This window comes from Anolis sagrei, chromosome 6 (genome assembly GCF_037176765.1).
Source record: "Anolis sagrei isolate rAnoSag1 chromosome 6, rAnoSag1.mat, whole genome shotgun sequence".
In the NCBI taxonomy this organism is placed as follows: Eukaryota; Metazoa; Chordata; class Lepidosauria; order Squamata; family Dactyloidae; genus Anolis; species Anolis sagrei.
In genome coordinates, this window is record NC_090026.1 from 4,967,567 (window position 1) to 4,989,712 (window position 22,146).

At 45.4% G+C, this 22,146-nt stretch overlaps 1 protein-coding gene across 1 annotated transcript in view; it reads left to right on the plus strand.

Annotated features, from left to right (window-relative positions):
- Positions 1–3,033: 3,033 nt before the first annotated feature.
- The window catches only part of TRIP6 (thyroid hormone receptor interactor 6), a 32,377-nt gene continuing 13,264 nt past the window's right edge, over positions 3,034–22,146 (plus strand). The window contains exons 1-5 of the mRNA XM_060779855.2: positions 3,034–3,185; positions 10,679–10,891; positions 14,192–14,307; positions 16,711–16,836; positions 19,858–20,514. Coding sequence (XP_060635838.2) covers positions 10,690–10,891; positions 14,192–14,307; positions 16,711–16,836; positions 19,858–20,514 — 1,101 coding nt within the window. The 5' untranslated portion in view covers positions 3,034–3,185; positions 10,679–10,689. The remainder of the gene's footprint in view (positions 3,186–10,678; positions 10,892–14,191; positions 14,308–16,710; positions 16,837–19,857; positions 20,515–22,146) is intronic.

Genomic DNA, 22,146 nt, shown 5'->3' on the forward strand with positions numbered 1-22,146 from the left:
AACAGATGGCCATCTAGCTGTAGATTCAAAACATCCAGGCTATTCCATTCCCAGGAAGTCCTTCCAAAGTGTGAGAGAATCATGCATTTATAGAGCTGTAAGAGACTCCTAAAGGCCATGCAGTCCAACCAGATAGGAAGGCATAATCCAATCCCTCCCAACAGATGGCCATCCAGCTGTAGCTCTAAAACATCCAGCTTATCCCATTCTCAGGAAATCTTTCCAAAAGTGTGACATAATCATGCATTCATAGGGTTGGAAGAGGCTCTTAAAGGCACAATCCAATCCCTCCCAACAGATGGCCATCCAGCTGTAACTTCAAAACCCTCCATTCTATTCCACTCTCAGGAAGTCCTTTCAAAAGTGTGATATAACCATGCATTCAGAGTTGGAAGAGACTCTTAAAAGCCATCCGGTCCAACCAGATAGGTCACAATCCAATCCCTCCCAACAGATGGCCATCTAGCAGTAGATTCAAAACATCCAGCCTATCCCATTCCCAGGAAGTCCTTCCAAAAGTGTGATAGAATCATGCCTTCATAGAGTTGGAAGAGACTCTTAAAGGCCATCCAGTCCAACCAGATAGGAGGGCACAATCCAATCTCTCCCAACAGATGGTCATCCAGCTGTACCTCCAAAACCTCCAGCTTATCCCACTCTCAGGAAGTCCTTCCAAAAGTGTGATAGAATCATGCATTCATAGAGTTGGAAGAGACTCTCAAAGGCACAATGCAATCCCTCCCAACAGATGGCCATCCAGCTGTAGCTTCAAAACATCTCCAGCCTATCCCACTCTCAGGAAGCCCTTCCAAAAGTGTGACATAACCATGCATTCATAGAGTTGGAAGAGACTCTTAAAGGCACAACATAATCCCTCCCATCAGATGGCCATCCAGCTGTAACTTCAAAACTCTCCAGCTTATCTCACTCCCAGGAAATCCTTCCAAAAGTGTGACATAATCATGCATTCATACAATTGGAGGAGACTCTAAAAGGCACAATCCAATCCCTCCCAACAGATGGCCATCCAGCTATATCTCCAAAACCCTCCATTCTACTCCACTCTCTGGAAGTCTTTCCAAAAGTGTGATATAACCATGCATTCATAGAGTTGGAAGAGACTCTAAAAGGTCATCTCGTCCAACCAGATAGAAGGGCACAATCCGATCCCTCCCAACAGATGGCCATCCAACTGTAGGTTCAAAACCCTCCATTCTATTCCACTCTCAGGAAGTCCTTCCAAAAGTGTGATATAACTACATTCATAGAGTTGGAAGAGGCTCTTAAAGGCTATTCAGTCCAACTATAAGATCACAATCCAATCCCTCCCAACAGATGGCCATCCAGTTGTACCTCCAAAAGCTACAGCCTATCCCACTCTCAGGAAATCCTTCCAAAAGTGTGACATAACCATGCATTCATACAGTTGGAGAAGACTTTTAAAGGCACAATCTAATCTCTCCCAACAGATGGCCATCCAGCTGTAGGTCCAAAACTCTCCAGTTTATCCCACTCCCAGGAAATCCTTCCAAAAGTGTGACATAACCATGTATTCACTGAGTTGGAAGAGATTCTAAAAGGCCATCCAGTCCAACCAGATAGGAGGTCACAATCCAATCCCTCCCATCAGATGGCCATCCAGCTGTAACTTCAAAACTCTCCAGCTTATCTCACTCCCAGGAAATCCTTCCAAAAGTGTGACATAATCATGCATTCATACAATTGGAGGAGACTCTAAAAGGCACAATCCAATCCCTCCCAACAGATGGCCATCCAGCTATATCTCCAAAACCCTCCATTCTACTCCACTCTCTGGAAGTCTTTCCAAAAGTGTGATATAACCATTCATTCATAAAGTTGGAAGAGACTCTAAAAGGTCATCTAGTCCAACCAGATAGGGGGACACAATCCAATCCCTCCCAACAGATGGCCATCCAGATGGCCATGAATTCATGGTTATATCACATCCAGTTGTACCTCCAAAAGCTATAGCTTATCCCTCTCTCAGGAAGGCCTTCCAAAGTGTGATAGAATCATGCATTCATAGAGTTGGAAGAGACTCTTAAAGGCACAATGCAATCCCTCCCAACAGATGGCCATCCAGCTGTAGCTTCAAAACTCTCCAGCCTATCCCATTCCCAGGAAGTCCTTCCAAAAGTGTGACATAACCATGCATTCATAGAGTTGGAAGAGACTCTTAAAGGCACAACACAATCCCTCCCAACAGATGGCCATCCAGCTGTAGCTCCAAAACCCTCCATTCTATTCCACTCTCAGGAAGTCTTTCCAAAAGTGTGATAGAATCATGCATTCATAGAGTTGGAAGAGACTCTAAAAGGTCATCTAGTCCAACCAGATAGGAGGGCACAATCCAATCCCTCCCAACAGATGGCCATCCAGCTGTAGATTCAAAAACTCCAGTTTATCCCACTCTCAGGAAGTCCTTCCAAAAGTGTGATAGAATCATGCATTCATAGAGTTGGAAGACTCTTAAAGGCCATCCAGTCCAACCAGATAGGTGGTCACAATCCAATCCCTCCCAACAGATGGCCATCCAGCTGTAGATTAAAAAACTCCAGCTTATCCCACTCTCAGGAAGTCCTTCCAAAAGGGTGAATCATGCATTCATAGAGTTGGAAGAGACTCTAAAAGGTCATCTAGTCCAACCAGATAGAAGGGCACAATCCAATCCCTCCCAACAGATGGCCATCCAACTGTAGATTCAAAATTCTCCACTCTATCCCATTCTCAGGAAGTCTTTGAGAAAGTGTGACACAATCATGCATTCATACAATTGGAGGAGACTCTTAAAGGCACAATCCAATCTCTCCCAACAGATGGCCATCCAGCTGTAGGTCCCAAACTCTCCATTCTATTCCACTCTCAGGAAGTCCTTCCAAAGTTCTGCCTCCCAGTTCATTCATTCCCTTCCCATTCATTCCCAATATCTCTCTTTTTCCTCCTCCTTCCTTCTATTTCTCCTCCCCAAATCTCCCCCCTCCCCTTGACCCTCCTCCCACCGGAAGTGGCAGGAATTCCCAGGCTCCACGTGACGCTTTGGAATGCGGTGACGTCATCCCCGGGGTCTGTGCCTCTCTCTCTCCATTGCCTTTTGCAAAAAAATAAAAATACAGGAAAGTTGGAAAGGAAGCAGGAGCAGGAGCGGAGGACCCAGGTGAGAGCAGGTAGGAAGGCTCTACTCTTGGAAAAGTTACTTTTTGCAACCAACAGCATGGCTAGGAGCGAAGGGTGTAATGGGGGGAAACTTCTCCCCCCCCAAAAAGAGTGGAAAAGTTACTTTTTTCCTCATTGCTAGGTTCTAGGAGACTTCGACCCTCAAAAAGTAACTTTTCTTAAGTTCTAATAAGACATCTCTTTGATCTGTTAGGAAACCTCTTTCTTCCTTCATTCCTCCAATAGAAAAGTAACTTTTGCAAGGTCTGATAAGAAATCCCACCTCTCTCCTACTTTTTTGGTGGTGTTGGGGTCTCCAAAAAGTAACTTTTCCAAGGCTGGTTGATTCTGAATGATTGTGGGAAGTTTCAGGCAAGAAAGTAACTTTAATCTCCTTCTTTCCCCCCCCCCCCCTCCTTTTTGGTGGTTTTGGGATACGAAAAAAAGTAACTTTTCCAAGGCCTGTTGATTCTGAATGATTGTGGGAAGTGTCAGGCAAGAAAGTAACTTTAATCTCCTTCTTCCCCACCCTTTTTGGTGGTTTTGGGATCCCAAAAAAGTAACTTTTCCAAGGCCTGTTGATTCTGAATGATTGTGGGAAATGTCAGGCAAGAAAGTAACTTTAATCTCCTTCTTTCCCCCCTCCTCCTCCTTTTTGGTGGTTTTGGGATCCCAAAAAAGTAACTTTTCCAAGTCCTGTTGATTCTGAATGATTGTGGGAAGTGTCAGGCAAGAAAGTAACTTCTTCCAGCCATTAGTGACCACATTCTGGTTTCTTCCCATTTCCTCCAAGCCATGCTTGAGTGAGGAGAGTAACTTGGAAAAAACTTGGAAAAAAGTAACTTTTCTAAAGTTCTAATAACCCTTGGATTGATAGGAAACCTCTCTCTTCCTTCATTCTTCCTACAGAAAAGTAACTTTTGCAAGGTCTGATAAGGAAACTTCTTTTTTTCCCCTTCCTCTTACGTTTTGGTGGTTTTGGGGTCCCAAAAAAGTAACTTTTCCAAGGTTTATTTATTCCAAGGTTTGTTTTTCCAGCATTTGTGACCACATTCTGGTTCCTTCCCATTTTCCCCAAGCCATGCTTGATTGAGGAGAGTAAAACTTGGAAAAAGTAACTTTTCCAAACTCTGACCATTCCCATTAATTTTTTCCATGCTGATTAAGGAGAATGCTGTCTTGGGGGACTATGGTCTAAAAACAAGTAACTTTCCCAAGCATCTCCTTTGCTGGCTGAAGATGTCTAGGGGCTGGAGACCAAAAAAGTAACTTTCCCAAGCTCTGACCATTCCCATTAATTTTTTTCCGTGCTGGTTAAGGAGAATTCTGTCTTGGGGGACTATGATGTTAAAAAAGTAACTTTTATGAGCATCCCTTTTGCTGGCTGAAGAGATCCTGGGGGCTGGAGACCCAAAAAGTAACTTTTCCAAAGATTCCTTTTGGGTTTTTTCCCCATGCTGATTAAGGAGAATGCTGACTTGGGGACTGTGGTTTTTAAAAAGTAACTTTTCCAAGCATCCCTTTTGCTGATTGGAGACCAAAAAAGTAACTTTTCCCAGCTCTGAATATTTGAAAGTATATTTTTATTGCTTTTTATTTCTTTGTGGATTGAATGGCGATGCAGAGAATATATGTCAATTAAATCATTTTAATTTAAAATATTGCATTATTTTAAATTAAAACGAATTAATTGACATATTTAGGTATTTATTATTATTATTATATACACATTGTTTATTTGAAATCCGAAATTAGATTAAACATATTTTTATTGCTTCTTAATTTTTTGTGGATTGAATGGCGATGCAGAAAATATATGTCAATTAAATCATTTTAATTTAAAATAAATTATTATTATTATGTACATTATATATATATAATATATATATTTAATACATAAATATGTCAATTAAATCATTTTAATTTAAAATAATGCATTATTTTAAATTAAAATGAATTAATTGGCATATTTAGGTATTATTATTTATTATTATTATTATTATTATTACACATTTTTATTTGAAATCCAAAATTAGATTAAACATAATTTTGGAAAAAAGGGTTCCCAAAATCCACAACGATCCACCTGGGTGGCTGGCTGGGAAAGGATTGTACGTACGCAGACGTTGTTACCTGTGCAAAATGATTTTTGCAAATATATGATAACATTACCTTCAGGCTACGTCTCGAAGGCGCATGGATGCAACATCAGTGCAATTTCATGTCTCGACTTGGGCCTGGGTTTGTTTATTATGTCTATGCAAATATTCCAAAACACATTTGCTCCCTGAGCATTTTGGATAGGCTCAGCTGATCCTGGGAAAGAATCAGAAGTCTTGGGGTGCATCACTCTATACCAGACCTGGGCAAACTTTGGCCCTCCAGGTGTTTTGGATTGCAACTCCCATCATTCCTAACAGCCTCAGGCCCCTTCCTTTTCCCCCTCAGCCGCTTAAGCGGCTGAGGGGGAAAAGGAAGGGGCCTGAGGCTGTTAGGAATGATGGGAGTTGCAATCCAAAACACCTGGAGGGCCAAAGTTTGCCCATGCCTCCTCTGCACTATAAAATTAATGCAGTTTGGTACCACTTTAACCGCTATGGGTAAATTACTATGGAACCCAGGGAGCTGTAGTTTTGCAAGGCCTTTGCAAAGGACAGAAAAAGAAGGGGATAAATCTCCATTTCCTTTCTATGTTTCTCCTAAAATGGATATATATCCACACACACACACAAACACAAGAGATGAGATATATAATTTGCTAGCTTTGCGGCTTTCAGGGTGTGTCAAAGAGCTTCTGCTTCTTTGTTTAGCGGAACTGAAACCAGACTTTTTCTGAGTCAGCCCTCCTCCAGATGGGTTGGACTACAACTCCCATCGTCCTGGGACGATGGGAGTTGTAGTCCGAACCATCTATCAGCTGGCTGGCTGGCTGACCCAGAATAAGGCTGTATTAGAGTGGCTGTAATCAAGAATGACCGTTTTTATTGTTTTTGGAAGCCATGTTTTCATTGAATTATTTAAAATAATAATATAATAACAATGGGAGTTGTAGTCCGACCCATCTATCGGCTGGCTGGCTGACCCAGAATAAGGCTGTATTAAAGGTAAAGGTAGTCCCCTGACATTAAGTCCAGTCATGTCTGACTCTGGGGTGTGGTGCTCATCTCCATTTCTAAGCCGAAGAGCCAGCGTTGTCCGTAGACACCTCCAAGGTCATGTGGCCGGCATGACTGCATGGAGCGCCAAAAACAATAAAAACTTTCATTCTTTGATTACAGCCAAGGCTGTATTAGAGTGGCTGTAATCAAAGAATGAAAGTTTTTATTGTTTTTGGAAGCCATGTTTTCATTGAATTTTTTAAAATAATAATATAATAACAATGGGAGTTGTAGTCCGACCCATTTATTGACCGGCTGGCTGACCCAGAAAAAGTCTGGTGCTAATTCATTATAGTGGCTGTAATCAAAGAATGACAGTGTTTATTGTTTTTGGAAGCCATGTTTTCATTGAATTATTTAAAATAATAATATAATAATGAATATTATTATTATTATTATTATTATTATTATTATTATTATTCTTCATCACATAGTCTAGTATGGGAAGTGTCCGACGTGTGATCCAATACAACAGTCAGCAGAGTGACCTTGTTTGCTGTGGACTCATCTTGTTGTGTTTCAAATAATAATAATAATAATAATAATAATAATAATAATAATAATAATAATAATAATAATAATGTGGACACTACACCTGGACAGAATGCTTCTGGAACATGGCCATACAGCCTGGAAAACTCACAGCAACCCATAATAATAATAATAATAATAATAATAATAATAATAATAATAATATCACACAGTCCTAGACACTTGGGAAGTGTCCGACGTGTGATCCAATTCAACAGCCAGCAGAGTGTCTGCTGTGGACTCATCTTGTTGGGTTTCAAATAATAATAATAATAATAATAATAATAATAATAATAATAATTCTATAATAATAATAATAATAATAATAATAATAATAATAATAATAATAATAATTAGAAACACAACAAGATGAGTCCACAGCAGACAAGATAACTCTGCTGGTTGTTGTATTGCATCACATGTCGGACGCTTCCCAAGTGTCTAGGACTATGTGATGTATTATTATTATTATTATTATTATTGTTATTATTATTATTATAAACACAACAAGATGAGACCACAGCAGACAAGATAACTCTGCTGGCTGTTGTATTGCATCACACGTCGGTCCCTTCCCAAGTGTCTAGGACTGTGTGATGTATCGGCGAATAATGCACACAGATCCCAGTAAGGTGGCCTTTTGCAGCTGGCAGATGATAATTTTGTCAGCGCCGATTGTGTTCAAGTGCAGGCCAAGGTCTTTAGGCACTGCACCCAGTGTGCCCATCACCACTGGGACCACCTTGACTGGCTTGTGCCAGAGTCTTTGCAGTTCGATCTTTAAATCCTCATATCATGTCATCTTTTCCAGTTGTTTCTCTTCAATCCTGCTGTCACCTGGGATTGCAACATCGACAATCCATACTTTGTTTTTAGCACGATTGTGAAATCGGGAGTATTGTGCTCCAAAACTCTGTCTGTCTGAATCCGGAAGTCCTAGAGGAGTTTGGCGTGTTCATTCTCTAACTTTTTCTGGCTTGTGATCCCACCAGTTCTTTGTCGCAGGCGAATGGCATTTGTGGCACAAGTTCCAATGAATCACATGAGCAACGGTGTTGTGCCTCTGCTTGTAGTCTGTCCACAATCTTCTTGCAGCAGCTCAGGATGGGATCTATTGTTTCATCTGCTTCCTTGCAGAGTCTACATTTGGGATCTGTCTCCGACTTTTCCATTCTGGCTTGGATGGCATTTCTTGGGCATTATTATTATTATTATTATTATTATTATTATGGGTTGCTGTGAGTTTTCCAGGTTGTCTGGCCATGTTCCAGAAGCATTCTCTCCAGATGTTTTGTCCACATTATTATTATTATTATTATTATTATTATTATTATTATTATGGGTTGCTGTGAGTTTTCCAGGCTGTCTGGCCATTTTCCGGAAGCATTCTCTCCTGAAATTTTGCCCACATCTATGGCAGGCATCCTCAGAGGTTGTGAGATGTGTTGGAAACTAGACAAGTGGGGTTTATATACCTGTGGAATAATGTCCAGGGTGGGAGAAAGAACTCTTGTCTGTTGGAGGCAAGTGTGGATGTTGCAATTGGCCACCTTGAATAGCCTTGCACCTTCAAAGCCACAACCTCGGAGGATGCCTGCCATAGATGTGGGTGAAACGTCAGAAGAGAATGCTTCTGGAACATGGCCAGTCAGCCTGGAAAACTCACAGCAACTCAGTGATTATGGCCATGAAAGCCTTCGACAACACAATAATAAATATTATTTAATCTTATATATAGGTATACAGCTAACTTTGCTACATCAACCATCAAAGAATGGAAATTTACAGCCTTGGAGGGTCTCTATTTCCCCCTCCAATTTATTTAGGGAAAGCAGAAACTATTTTTATGATCTTGGGTCATCTTCCTGCGATTGCCTCAGAGAAATTCCTCGCCCTTATCTCTTCCTAGGTCCAAAATCAAGCCAGCTTTGCAAAGAAAAAAAAGGGGGAAAGGTGAGATTTCTGGTTGGAGGTATTTGGCTAAAATAATTCCAGCTGGAAGGGATTTCTAGTCTATCAGAGAATGCAAACGCATGGCCGTTTCCTGGCTCAAGGGTGTCTGCACTAGAGAATTAATCCAGTTTGGTACTGCTTGAACTGCTGTGGCTCAAGGCAGTAGAACTGTGTAGTTTTCCAAGGCCTTTAGCGTTCTCTACCAAAAAGTGCTGGTCCCTCACCAAACTGGAACTCCCAGGATTCCATAGCCTTGGACTATGACAGTTCAAGTGGTGCCAAATTGCATTAGTTCTACAGTGTACATCAGGCACGGGTAAACTTTGGCCCTCCAGGTGTTTTGGACTTCAACTCCCACAATGTCTACCTTCCTTCATTCCCCCCTCCCTCCTTTCCTTCCTTCTTTCCTTCTCTCCTTCCTTCCTTCCATCCTTCCTTCCTTCTTTCCTCCGCCTTCCTCCTTTCCTTCCTTTCTTCTTTCCTTTCTTCCCTCCCTCGCTTGCTCCTTCCTTTCTTTTCCTTCCTTCCTTCCTTCCTTCCTCCTTTCCTATCTTCTTTCCTTCCTTTATTCCTTCCTTCTTTCTTCCCTCCCTCCCTCCCTCCCTCCTTTCTTTCTTTCTTTCTTTCTTTCTTTCTTTCTTTCTTTCCTTCCCCCTTCCTTCCTTGCTTCCCTCTTCTTTCCTTTCTTCCTACCTTTCTTCCTTCCTTTTTTCCTTTCTTTATTCCTTCCTTCATTCCTCCCATCCTTCCCTCCCTCCTTTCCTTCTTTCTTCCTTTCTTTCCTTCATTCCTTCTTTCCTTCGCCCTTCCTTCCTGGCTTCCTTGCTTCCTTCCTACCTTCCTTCCTTAGTCTCTTCCTCCCTTTCTTTTTTCTTCCTTCCTTCCCTCCCTCCTTTCCTTCCTTCCTGCCTTCCTTAATTCCTTCCATCATCCCTCCCTCCTTTCTTCCCTTCCCTTCCTTTCTTCTTTCCTTCCTTCCTGCCTTCCTTCATCCCTCCCACCCCTCCCTCCTTTCTCTCCTTCTTTCCTTCCTTTTTCCCTCCCTCCCTCCCTCCCTCCTCCTCCCTCCCTCCCTCCTCCTCCCTCCCTTCCTTCCTTCCTTCCTTCCTTCCTTCCTTCCTTTCTTCTCCCTCCCTTTCTTCTTTCCGTCCTCCCTCCCTCCTTTCCTTCCTTCCTTTCTTCTCCCTCCCTTTCTTCTTTCCGTCCTTCCTCCCTCCTTTCCTTCCTTCCTTTCTTCTCCCTCCCTTTCTTCTTTCCGTCCTTCCTCCCTCCTTTCCTTCCTTCCTTTCTTCTCCCTCCCTTTCTTCTTTCCGTCCTTCCTCCCTCCTTTCCTTCCTTCCTTCTTTCCTTCCTGCTTTCCTTTATTCCTTCCTTCTTCCCTCCTTCCCTTTCTCCTTTCCTCCCTCCTTTCCTTCCTCCCTTCCTTCAATTGTAAACCCATCTGTATCCACCCATTCAACCATCTCTCCTCCTTTGCCCAGAATATTTATAGCTGTGAACTTTAACATCCATGGTTCCATCCCTACCAGATTGGGTTGGAGAATAGTCATGGGCCAACTTGGGCCCTCCAGGTGTTTTTGGACTTCAACTCCCACCATTCCTAACAGCCGGTAGGCTGTTAGGAATGGTGGGAGTTGAAGTCCAAAACACCTGGAGGGCCCAAGTTGGCCCATGCCTAGTGTTGATGCACCTCACATTCCCATTGTCCCAATGATTGAGGTCTATTTTGATTGTCCTTCTCTGCACACCTTCCCCCTTGTCCATCTCCTTCTTGAATTGCAGTGTCCATAACGAGACATACGTATGACGTAGACCTGAAATCCTATTTCCAAAACAAACCTCCTCTTCCTTTCTGCCCGCAGCTTTGCTCGTGATGTCCGGCCCCACCTGGCTCCCTCCGAAACAGGTGGGCATCCCAGGGCAGCCGGACATCACTGCCTCCGCTTCGGCCACTTGCAGACCCCAGAAGAGTTTCGTTTCGGTCCCGGTCTTGCCCAAACCGTATGGGTTTCAGGAGGCCAACGGGACCATGAATGCGGCCGGGCTGTCTCCTCGCTACCAGCCACCTGTGCCAGGTAAGTGGGATAGGTTCTTCGCTCTCCATAACTGACACAGATAGTAAACAATAATCATAATCATAATCATAATGGGTTGTTGTAAGTTTTGGGGGCTGTCTGGCCATGTTCCCGAAGCATTCTCTCCTGACGTTTTGCCTGCATCTGTGGTTGATCATCATCATCATCATAATGGGTTGTGTGAGCTTTCCGGACTGTCTGGCCATGTTCCCGAAGCATTCTCTCCTGACATTTTGCCTGCATCTGTGGTTGTGAGGTCTGTTGGAAACAATCCAAGTGGGGTGTTACACAGTATTACTATCATTGTTATTATGTTGTTGAAGACTTTCCTGGCTGGAATCACTGTGTTGCTGTGAGTTTTCTGGGTTGCCTGGCCATGTTCCAGAAGCATTCTCTCCTGATATTTCACCCACATCTATGGCAGGCATTCTCAGAGGTTGGAAACTAGGCAAGTGGGGTTTATAAATATGTGTAATGATATCCAGGGTGGGAGAAAGAACTCTTGTCTGTTGGAGGCAGGTGTGAATGTTTCAATTGGCCACCTTGATTGGCATTTAATGGCCTAGCAGTTTTCAAGGTGTGGGTTCTTACTGCTTGTTGAGAGGTGATTAGTTGTCCCTGATTGTTTCTTGTCTGGGGTTCCCTACTGTTTGTTGAGAGGTGATTAGTTGTCCCTGATTGTTTCTTGTCTGGGGTTCTTACTGCTTGTTGAGAGGTGATTAGTTGTCCCTGATTGTTTCTTGTCTGGGGTTGCCTACTGCTTGTTGAGAGGTGATTAGTTGTCCCTGATTGTTTCTTGTCTGGGGTTCCCTACTGCTTGTTGAGAGGTGATTAGTTGTCCCTGATTATTTCTTGTCTGGGGTTCCCTACTGTTTGTTGAGAGGTGATTAGTTGTCCCTGATTGTTTCTTATCTGGGGTTCCCTACTGCTTGTTGAGAGGTGATTAGTTGTCCCTGATTATTTCTTGTCTGGGGTTCCCTACTGCTTGTTGAGAGGTGATTAGTTGTCCCTGATTGTTTCTTGTCTGGGGTTCCCTACTGCTTGTTGAGAGGTGATTAGTTGTCCCTGATTGTTTCTTGTCTGGGGTTCCCTACTGCTTGTTGAGATGTGATTAGTTGTCCCTGATTATTTCTTGTCTGGAGTTCCCCTGTTTTTGAATGTTGTTTTTTTATTTACTGTTAGAGTAAATATTTTAGAGGGTTTTTTAAAATACTGGTAGCCAGATTATGTTCATTTTCATGGTTTCCTTCTTTCTGTCGAAATTGTCCACATGCTTGTGGATTTCAATGGCTTCTCTGTGTCATCTGGCATGGTGGTTGTGAGAGCGGTCCAGCATTTCTACATAACAACACAGCATTGCCCAAAAACACGTATGAAGGAACATGGAAGGCACTGCAGACTCCTTCAACCAGAGAAGTCAGCCATAGCAGAGCATCTGATGAACCAACCTGGACACAGCAGATTATGGGAGAACAATATTAAAAACTCTAAAATCAGGACAGTAAAGAAAGAGGAGAACTCAGAAAACAGTGGAATTCCTGACAAAAAACTATCAGGGGCAACTAATCACCTCCCAACAAAGGATTCCCCCAGGCAGTAAGAAGTTAAAAACTGCCAGGCCATTAAATTGAAACATTCACACCTAGTTCCAACAGACAAGAGTTCTTTCTCCCACCCTGGACCTTCCAGAGATATTTAAATCCAATTTTCCTGGTTTCCAACAGACCTCACAACCTAGATGCATGCAGAATGTTAGGGGAGAATGCTTCTGGAACATGGCCATACAGCCCGGAAAACACACAACAACCCAGTGATTCCAGCCACGAAAGCCTTTGATGTCTTATTTACTTAGGTGATCCCTTGTTGTCCAAGTAGGATAATCCTCCAGGTTAGGTCCGTAGGTGACTGTGGAGCCCTGTTCTTGACCTGCATCTTCTCCCACAGTGAGGGCATTGGTTTCCAGGTGGAAAGCGGTCCCAGTCGGGGTTGGCTTGATGCACCTTTCTCTTGGCACGTTTCTCTCTTTCACCCTCCATTGTGCCTCTTCAAATTCTGCAGCACTGCTGGTCACAGCTGACCTCCAGTTAGATCACTCAAGGATCAGGGCTTCCCAGTTCTCGGTCTCTATGCCAGAGTTTTTAAGGTTTCTTTTGAGCCCATCTTTGAATCCCTTTTCCTGTCCTCCAACATTATGTTTCCCATTCTTGAGTTCAGAGTAGAGCAACTGCTTTGGGAGACGGTGGTCAGGCATCCGGACAACGTGGCCGGTCCAGTGGAGTTGATGGCGGAGGACCATCGCTTCAGTGCTGGTGGTCTTTGCTTCTTCCAGCACGCTGACATTTGTCCGCTTGTCTTCCCAAGAGATTTGCAGGATTTTCTGGAGGCAGCGCTGATGGAATCGGTCCAGGAGTTGCATGTGACGCCTGTAGACAGTCCACGTCTCACAGGCATAGAGCAGGGTTGGGAGGACAATAGCTTTATAGACAAGCACCTTGGTATCCCTATGGATGCCCCGATCCTCAAACTCTCTGTGCTTCATTTGGAAAAATGCTGCACTCGCAGAGCTCAGGCGGTGTTGTATTTCTGTGTCAATGTTGACTTTGGTGGAGAGGTGGCTGCCAAGGGAGCGGAAATGGTCAACATTTTCTAATGTTACACCTTTAAGTTGTATTTCTGGCATTGGAGAGGGATTGGCTGGTGGCAGCTGGAAGAGCACTTTGGTTTTCTCGATGTTCAATGACAGGCCGAGCTGCTCGTATGTGTCTGCGAAGGTGTTTAGAGTGGCTTGTAGGTCTTTTTCTGAATGCGCACAGATGACGTTGTCATCAGCATACTGGAGTTCTATAACAGATGTTGTAACCTTGGTTTTGGCTTTCAGTCTGCTGAGGTTGAATAGCTTGCCACCTGTCCAATAGATGATTTCCAATCCGGTGGGAAGCTTCCCATCAACAAGGTGAAGTCTCATAACGATGAAGATGGAAAATAAAAATTCTTCTCAATGCGCAAACGTCTTCAATGTCATGATGATGATGATGATGATGATGATGATGATGATGATAATAATCCCTTGGAGTCCAGTGTCTAGATTGAGGGAAGTCATAGTTCCACTCTCCATCCTTTCTCTAACTCAAGTAATGACAAACTTGGGCCCTCCAGGTGTTTTGGACTCCAACTCCCACAATTCCTAACAGCCTACCGGCTGTTAGGAATTGTGGGAGTTGAAGTCCAAAACACCTGGAGGGCCAAAGTGTGCCCGTTTCTGCTCTAACCCTTTTGTCTTCCATTCTTGGGCATTGCCAGGTCCTCCTCCTCCTCTTCTCCGGGATTCCTCACCTGAGCGTCGTTACTCACCTGCGGACGAGCGTGGATCGGGGGGATCCTGGGCGGGCGTCTCCCACTCCGCCTATGCCTTGCAGGTCAGTGGAGTATTTCAGTTTCCAAAGGGCTGAGAAGCAAATTCCTAGAAGAGTGGTAAACCAAGTCATATAACACTATGCATCACAGCTTCTGCTCCTGGGTTATCAATGTCACTTCCTAATTGATTCGATCGTAAAAACTTGGGAAAAGTTTATTTAACTTGCAAAAATATTTGTACAACTCCTAACTGTGGCTGCTGAGGGGATTCTGGGAGTTTTAGTCCAAGAAAAAAAGGAATTTTCCCTAGTTCTGGTGTGCCTTCCCATTCATCAGTATAACAGAAAGTTATATAGAGTACATTTATTCCTATTAAGTCATAATAAAGACCAGACCACTGACCTAAATGACAGGCAATGACCCGGCTTCTGTCTCCATGTACCATAGAGTTGCACTGGAGGACCTGAGAAGTCCCTGAGGGTACTATTTTCTGAGGTTATTTTCTGAGGTTTTACTGTAAAATAAATCAATTTAGATGTATATTTGCTTCAGGAAAGCAAACAATGGCTAAAGCACCTGGTTTGCATGCAGGAGGGCTTTTGGATTAGATTCCCAACAACATTGGACTACCACCTGTCCTGGCTTTCTCTTTTCTTTCTTTCCTTCCTTCTTTCCTTCCTACCTTCCTTTATTCCTTCCTCCCTCCCTCCTTTCCTTTCTTCTTTCTTTTCTTCTTTTCTTCCTTACTCCCCCCCTTCCTCCTCTCCTTCTTTCCTTCCTCCCTTCCTCCTTTCCTCCCTCCCTACCTTCACTCTTTCCTTCTTATCTTCCTTTCTTCCTCTCTTCCTTTATTCCTTCCTTCTTTCCTCCCCCTTCCTTTCCATCCATCCTTCCATTTTTCCTTCCTTCCTACCTTTTCCTTCCTTCCTCCCTCCCTCTCTTTCTTCTTTCTTCCTTCTTTCCTTTCCTTCCTCCTGCCCTTCGTTCCTTCCTTTTTTCTTATCTTCCTTCTTTCCTCCCTCCATTCTTTCCATCCTTATTCCATCTTTCCTTTCTTCCTACCTTTCTTCCTTCCTTCGTCCCTCCCTTTCTTCTTTCCTTCTTTCCTTCTTTCCTTTCCTTTCCTCCCTCCCACCTTTCTTCCTTTCTTCCTTCCTCCTTCCCTTCCTTTATTCTTTCCTCCCTCCATCCTTACTTCCATCTTTCCTTTCTTCCTTTCTTCCTACCTTTCTTCTTTCCTTCGTCCCTCCCTCCCTTTTCTCCCTTTTTTCTTTCTCTCTTTCTTTCTTTTCCTTTCCCTTTCTTTCCTTCCCCCTCCCCTCCCCTCCCCTTCCTTCCTTCCTTCCTTCCTTCCTTCCTTCCTTCCTTCCTTCCTTCCTTCTTTTCTTCCTTCCTTGATTCCTTCCCTCATCCCTTCCTTTTTTCTTCCCTCCCTTTCTTCCTTGCTTTATTTTTTTCTCCCTCCCTCCCTTTCTTCTTCCTTCCTCCCTCCTTTCCTTTCCTTTCCCTTCCCTTCCCTTCCCTTCCCTCCTTCCTTCCTTTCTTCTTATCGTCCTTCTTTCTCCCCTTCATTTATTCCTTCCTTCTTCCCTCCCTACATCCTTTCCATACTTACTTCTGTCTTTCCTTTCTTCCTTCGTCCCTTCCTCCCTCCCTCTCTTCTTTCCTTCTTTTTTCTTTCTTCTTTTCCTTTCCTTTCCTTCCCCTTCCTTTATTCTTTCTTTTCCTTCCTTTCTTCCTTCCTTTCTTCCTTCCCTCATCCCTTCCTTCTTTCCTACCTCCCTTTCTTCCTTACTTTCTTTTTTCCTACCTCCCTCCCTTTCTCCTTCCTTCCTTCCTTCCTTCCTTCCTTTCCCTTCCCTTCCCTTCCCTTCCCTCCCCTTCCTTCCTTCTTATCTTTCTTCCTTCTTCCCTTCATTTATACCTTCCTTTTTTCCTCCCTCCATCCTTTCTAACTTTACTTCCATCTTTCCTTTCTTCCTACCTTTATTCCTTCCTTCGTCCCACCCTCCCTTTCTTCTTTCCTTCTTTTTTCTTTCTTCCTTTCTTTTCCTTCCCTTCCTCTTCCTTTATTCTTTCTTTTCTTCCTTTCCTTATTCCTTCTTTCTTTCCTCCCTCCCTTTCTTCCTTGCTTTCTTTTTTCCTCCCTCCCTCCTTTCCTTCCTTCCTTCTTTCCTCCTTTTTCCTAGCAACCTCAGGCCTCTTCCTTTTCCCCCTCAGCCGCTTAAGCGGCTGAGGGGGAAAAGGAAAGGGCCTGAGGCTGTTAGGAATGGTGGGAGTTGGAGTCCAAAACACCTGGAGGGAGGGCCCTAGTTTGCCCATGCCTGCTGTAGAATAAATGCAGTTTGATTTCCATTCCACTTCCTATCCAATCCTGAGAGTTGTAGTTTGGCATGGCCCCAGCCCTTGCAAAACTGCACATCCCAGGGTCCTCCCTGCTTTTCTTCCTTCCCCTCCTCCTCCAGCAAGGGGCGCCCCCGCTTGACCAGGGCCCTCCCCACTCCACCAGCATCGACCTGCAGATTGACTCGCTGACCAGCATGTTAGCCGACATGGAAGGTATTCGGCCGCAGCGGCGAGGAGAGAGGCCGGTAAGCAGTGGGCGGCAGCGATGGGTCAGTTTGGGTCAGAAAGAATGTCCAAGCTCTGATTCGCCCTCCTCTTCCTTGCTTTCCTGGCGATTGAGCTGTTTTCTGCGTTGCTGTGAGTTTTTCAGGCTGTATGGCTATGTTCCAGTAGCATTCTCTCCTGACATTTCACCTGTATCTGTGGCTAGCATCCACAGAGGTTTGTTCAGAGGTCTATTGCAGGTGATTCAAGTGGAGTGTTAACTCGCCCTTGATGGTTTGCTGTCTGGAGTTCCCAAACCCAAGCTACCTCTATGCAGATACCCTCACTGATTGACTTTGCAGCTTCATGGCTACTCAATGCTATTCAAGCTTGTTAATTGCAACATTTGGACATGCTTTAAGCAGACAAGAGTTCTTTCTCCCAGCCTGCAGGTGAAAGGTCAGGAGAGAATGTTGGGCAAGTGGGCTAATTAACAAAAGACCCTCCTCATACATGTACAGCAGAGTAACTTATTAGCAGCAATATGCCCAAAAGTGATTAAAAAGGACAAAAACACACCGACCAATTTATATATCTTCCTTAAAAGGCCTTTCTTTATAGCAAAATAATATGGTTGCACTATTTACAAGAACAAGGTTTCCACAACACAAATAAAGTTGAACTTTCACACTGGAGTTTCACACATGAGGCCTTCTCATACTGAGGCCTACTGATACTGAGGGCTCTCTCAGGCTGATGCCTCTCTCACACAGAGGCCTTTCTCCCACTGAGGCCTGCTCACACTGACGGCTCTCTCAGATCAAAACCTCTCTCATACTGAAGCCTACTAACACTGAGGGCTCTCTCAGACCGATACCTCTCTCACACTGAGGCCTACTAACACTGAGGCCTTTCTCCCACAAGCCTTTCTACCACTGAGGCCTTCTCACACTGAGGGCTCTCTCAGACTGAGGTCTTTCTCCCACTGAGGCCTGCTCACACTGACGGCTCTCTCAGACCAAAGCCTCTCTCATACTGAGGCCTACTAACACTGAGGGCTCTCTTAGACCGATACCTCTCTCACACTGAGGCCTACCAACACAGGCCTTTCTCCCACTGAGGCCTGCTCACACTGACGGCTCTCTCAGACGAAAGCCTCTCTCATATTGAGGCCTACTAACACTGAAGGCTCTCTTAGACAAGTACCTCTCTCACACTGAGGCCTACCAACACTGAGGCCTTTCTCCCACTGAGGCCTTCTCACACTGAGGGCTCTCTCAGACTGAGACCTTTCTCCCACTGGGGCCTTCTCACACTGACGGCTCTCTCAGACCAAAGCCTCTCTCATACTGAGGCCTACTAACACTGAGGGCTCTCTTAGACCAATACCTCTCTCACACTGAGGCCTACCAACACTGAGGCCTTTCTCCCACTGAGGCCTTCTCACACTGATGCCTCTCAGACTGAATCCTTTCTCCCATTGAGGCCTGCTCACACTGAGGGCTCTCTCAGACCAAAGCCTCTCTCATACTGAGGCCCACTGAGGGCTCTCTTAGACCGATACCTCTCTCACACTGAGGCCTACCAACACTGAGGCCTTTCTCCCACTGAGGGCTCTCTCAGACTGAGGCCTTTCTCCCACTGAGGCCTTTCTCCCACTGAGGCCTGCTCATACTGACGGCTCTCTCAGACCAAAGCCTCTCTCATACTGAGGCCTACCAACACTGAGGGCTCTCTTAGACCGATACCTCTCTCATACTGAGGCCTACCAACACTGAGGCCTTTCTCCCACTGAGGCCTTCTCACACTGAGGGCTCTCTCAGACTGATGCCTCTCTCAGACTGAGGCCTCTCTCACACTGAGGCCTTTTTCCCACTGAGGCCTGCTCACACTGACGGCTCTCTTAGAACAAAGCCTCTCTCATATTGAGGCCTACTAACACTGAGGGCTCTCTTAGACCGATATCTCTCTCACACTGAGTCCTACCAACACTGAGGCCTTTCTACCACTGAGGCCTTCTCACACTGAAGGCTCTCTCAGACTGAGACCTCTCTCCCACTGAGGCCTTTCCCACACTGAGGGCTCTCTCAGACCGAGGCCTCTCTCCCACCGAAGCCTTCTCACACTGAGGCCTTCTCACACTGAAGGCTCTCTCAGACTGAGACCTCTCACCCACTGAGGCCTTTCTCACACTGAGGGCTCTCTCAGACTCATGCCTCTCTCCCACTGAGGCCTCTCTCCCACTGAAGGCTCTCTCAGACCAACGCTTCTCTCACACTGAGGCAAACTAATGCTGAGGCCCTCTCTCACTGAGACCTCTCTCAAACTGAGGCGACTAAGCTATAGGCACACCTGCTTATATAGAACTGCAGCTTTTGCTGAGTCATTGCATCCATTTACACCGGGATTGTGGCGCAGCTGGCTGAGTGTCAGCTGCATTAAGATCACTCTGACCAAAAGGTCATGAGTTCGAAGCCAGCCCGGGCTGGAGTGGGTGTCCAGCCATTGTGTAGCCCATTGTCGACCTTTGCAACCCGAAAGACAGTTGCATCTGTCAAGTAGGAAAATAAGGGACCACCTTGTGTGGGAGGCTAAATTTAACTAATTTATGAGGCCATAAAGAAAGAAGACTCCGGGGAATGTGGAATGCGGAAGAACTTCATCGGTGTCGTTGATGGACGATGAAAAGCAGCAGCTCCCCTGGCGGCCAGAAAAAAAAAAAGTTAAATAGCCTTGGTGTATTTGTGTGTTAAATGTTGTTTGTCAAACTGGCATTGAATGTTTGCCATATATGTGTTGACTGTAATCCGCCCTGAGTCCCCTGCGGGGTGAGAAGGGCGGAATATAAGAACTGTAAATAAATAAAATAAATAAATTTAACCCTTTCAGTGCTTGACTCACATTTTTGTAATTAAAAATAGCTAGTTAGCATAGTTATATTTCTGACAGTGAATTCTAATGGAACATAGCCATGCAAACCAGAAAACTCACGGCAACCCAGTGACTCCGGCCATGAAAGTCTTCACCAACACATTGAGCTGTTTTCCTTTCCTCTCTTGCAGAACATGGACCCCTCCCCTTACTCTCCGGCCCTCCCGCAGTCCGGCATTGCCAAACCGGTGCCCGTCTACAAGCCAGGACTTTCCGGGACCTTCCCTCCGGCCAAGCCTTCCGCCTTTGTTGCCACCGACAGCGCCTTTGCCAAGAGCGGACCCAACTACAGTGCTGTCCAGTCTTATCCGGCCGCCTCCCCTCTTCCGGGGGATTCCTATGGCTACCACCGGGCAACCGGGATGCCCAGGCCATTCCCGCAGCCCATCCCGGCCTCTTACACCACCACGTCGTCTGCCACCGGACCCCCGGTCAATGTCCAGGTGAAGGTGGCCCAGCCGGTGTTGGGGTACCACCAGCCCCGGCGCCGGCCAGAGCTCGCCTACGGGCCACCGTCTCCACGGCCCAGCTACGGGGTCAGGCCACCTCCGCAGTACGCCTCAGAGCCGGGGGTCCGGGCCCGGCCTCTGGAGGCAGGGGAGCCATGGTATCCAGAGCCACCCTCATATGGTCGGCGGGTGGCCGAAGGGGAGCTCTACCCCAAGGGGGGACCACCACAGCCGGGTGTCGGGCCATTTCTGGCCGGGATGGGCAAACCAGTGAAGGAGGATGCGGCCGTCGCCCCCCAGATGCCTACGAGCGGTGGAGGAATGAGGTACCAGCACCAGGTAAATGGAATAGTAGTTATTGTAGTAGTAGTAGTAATAATAACACTATCTAACACATTGATACATATAACACAGGTATGGGCAAACTCTGGCCCTTCAGTTGTTTTGGACTTAACTACCACAATTCCTAAGTCAGAGAAGCTGTGGTTCAATATAAGCAAGCGTGCCTGTTGCTTAGTATTGCCTTAGTCAGTGTGAGGGAAGCCTCTGTGTGAGAGATGACCTCAATGGGAGAATAGGCGTCATGGTTAGTATTTATTCAGACATGTGCTTTTCATCTCAAGAACAGACAAGCATCCTGAGCTCTGAGGATCTTCTGGGAAGGAATCCCACTGGAGCATTGCAGCGCACCCAAATACCTGGGAGTCACTCTGGACCGTGCTCTGACCTACAAGAAGCACTGCCTAAATATCAAGCAAAAAGTGGGTGCTAGAAACAATATCATACGAAAGCTGACTGGCACAACCTGGGGATCACAACCAGACACAGTGAAGACATCTGCCCTTGCGCTATGCCACGCTACTGCTGAGTACGCATGCCCAGTGTGGAACACATCTCACCACACTAAAACAGTGGATGTGGCTCTTAATGAGACATGCCGCATTATCACGGGGTGTCTGCGCCCTACACCACTGGAGAAATTACACTGCTTAGCCGGTATTGCACCACCTGACATCCGCCGGGAAGTAGCAGCCAAGAGTGAAAGGACCAAGGCAGAGACACCTCCAGCTCATCCCCTGTTTGGGTATCAGCCAGCACGTCAACGACTTAAATCTAGAAATAGTTTTCTAAGATCTACAGAAACACTCGTTATTATTATTATTATTATTATTATTATTAAACTTTATTTGTATCCCGCTAGCATCTCCCAAGGGATTCGATGTGGCTCACAACAGGCCGGAGCCCAACACAACACAATACAACAATACAACAATACAATATATAGCAAATAAAACAGTTAAAGCAGAAAAACAACAGCAATAACAATACAACAGGACATTATTAAAAACTGAGCCGGCTGAAGTGGGGTACAGGGTTAAAAGTGCTGAAAAAAGTGTCGGGGGATATGAGATTAAAGTATAAGTGCGGTGTGCGTTGAGGGTGATCTTGACTCTACTAAAGTGCTTCTGGGCTTTGGTAGTGGGGTTCCTAATCTGAGAAGGCACGTTGGAATAGCCAGGTTTTCAGGTTTTTTCTAAAAACCGCCAAGGTGGGGGCCTGCCTGAGATCTCTCGTTGGAACACCTCAGCAAGTGAGAGTCCAAAAGTGGCAGGCTCAAACCCAGAACCTCAACCAATGACTGATACCAGATGAGAGACTCCCCCCTGGGCACACAGAAAACTGGGCGACTTGGAAGGCGCTGAACAGACTGTGCTCTGGCACCACGAGATGCAGAGCCAACCTCAAGAAATGGGGCCACAAAGTGGAATCCTCGACATGCGAGTGCGGAGAGGAGCAAACCCCTGACCACCTGCTGCAATGCACCCTGAGGCCTGCCACATGCACAATGGAGGACCCTCTTGCAGCAACACCAGAGGCACTCCAAGGGGCCAGATACTGGTCAAAAGACATTTAATCAACTACCAAACTCGAAAATTTTGTATTTTGTCTGTCTGTTTGTTTTGTTTTGTT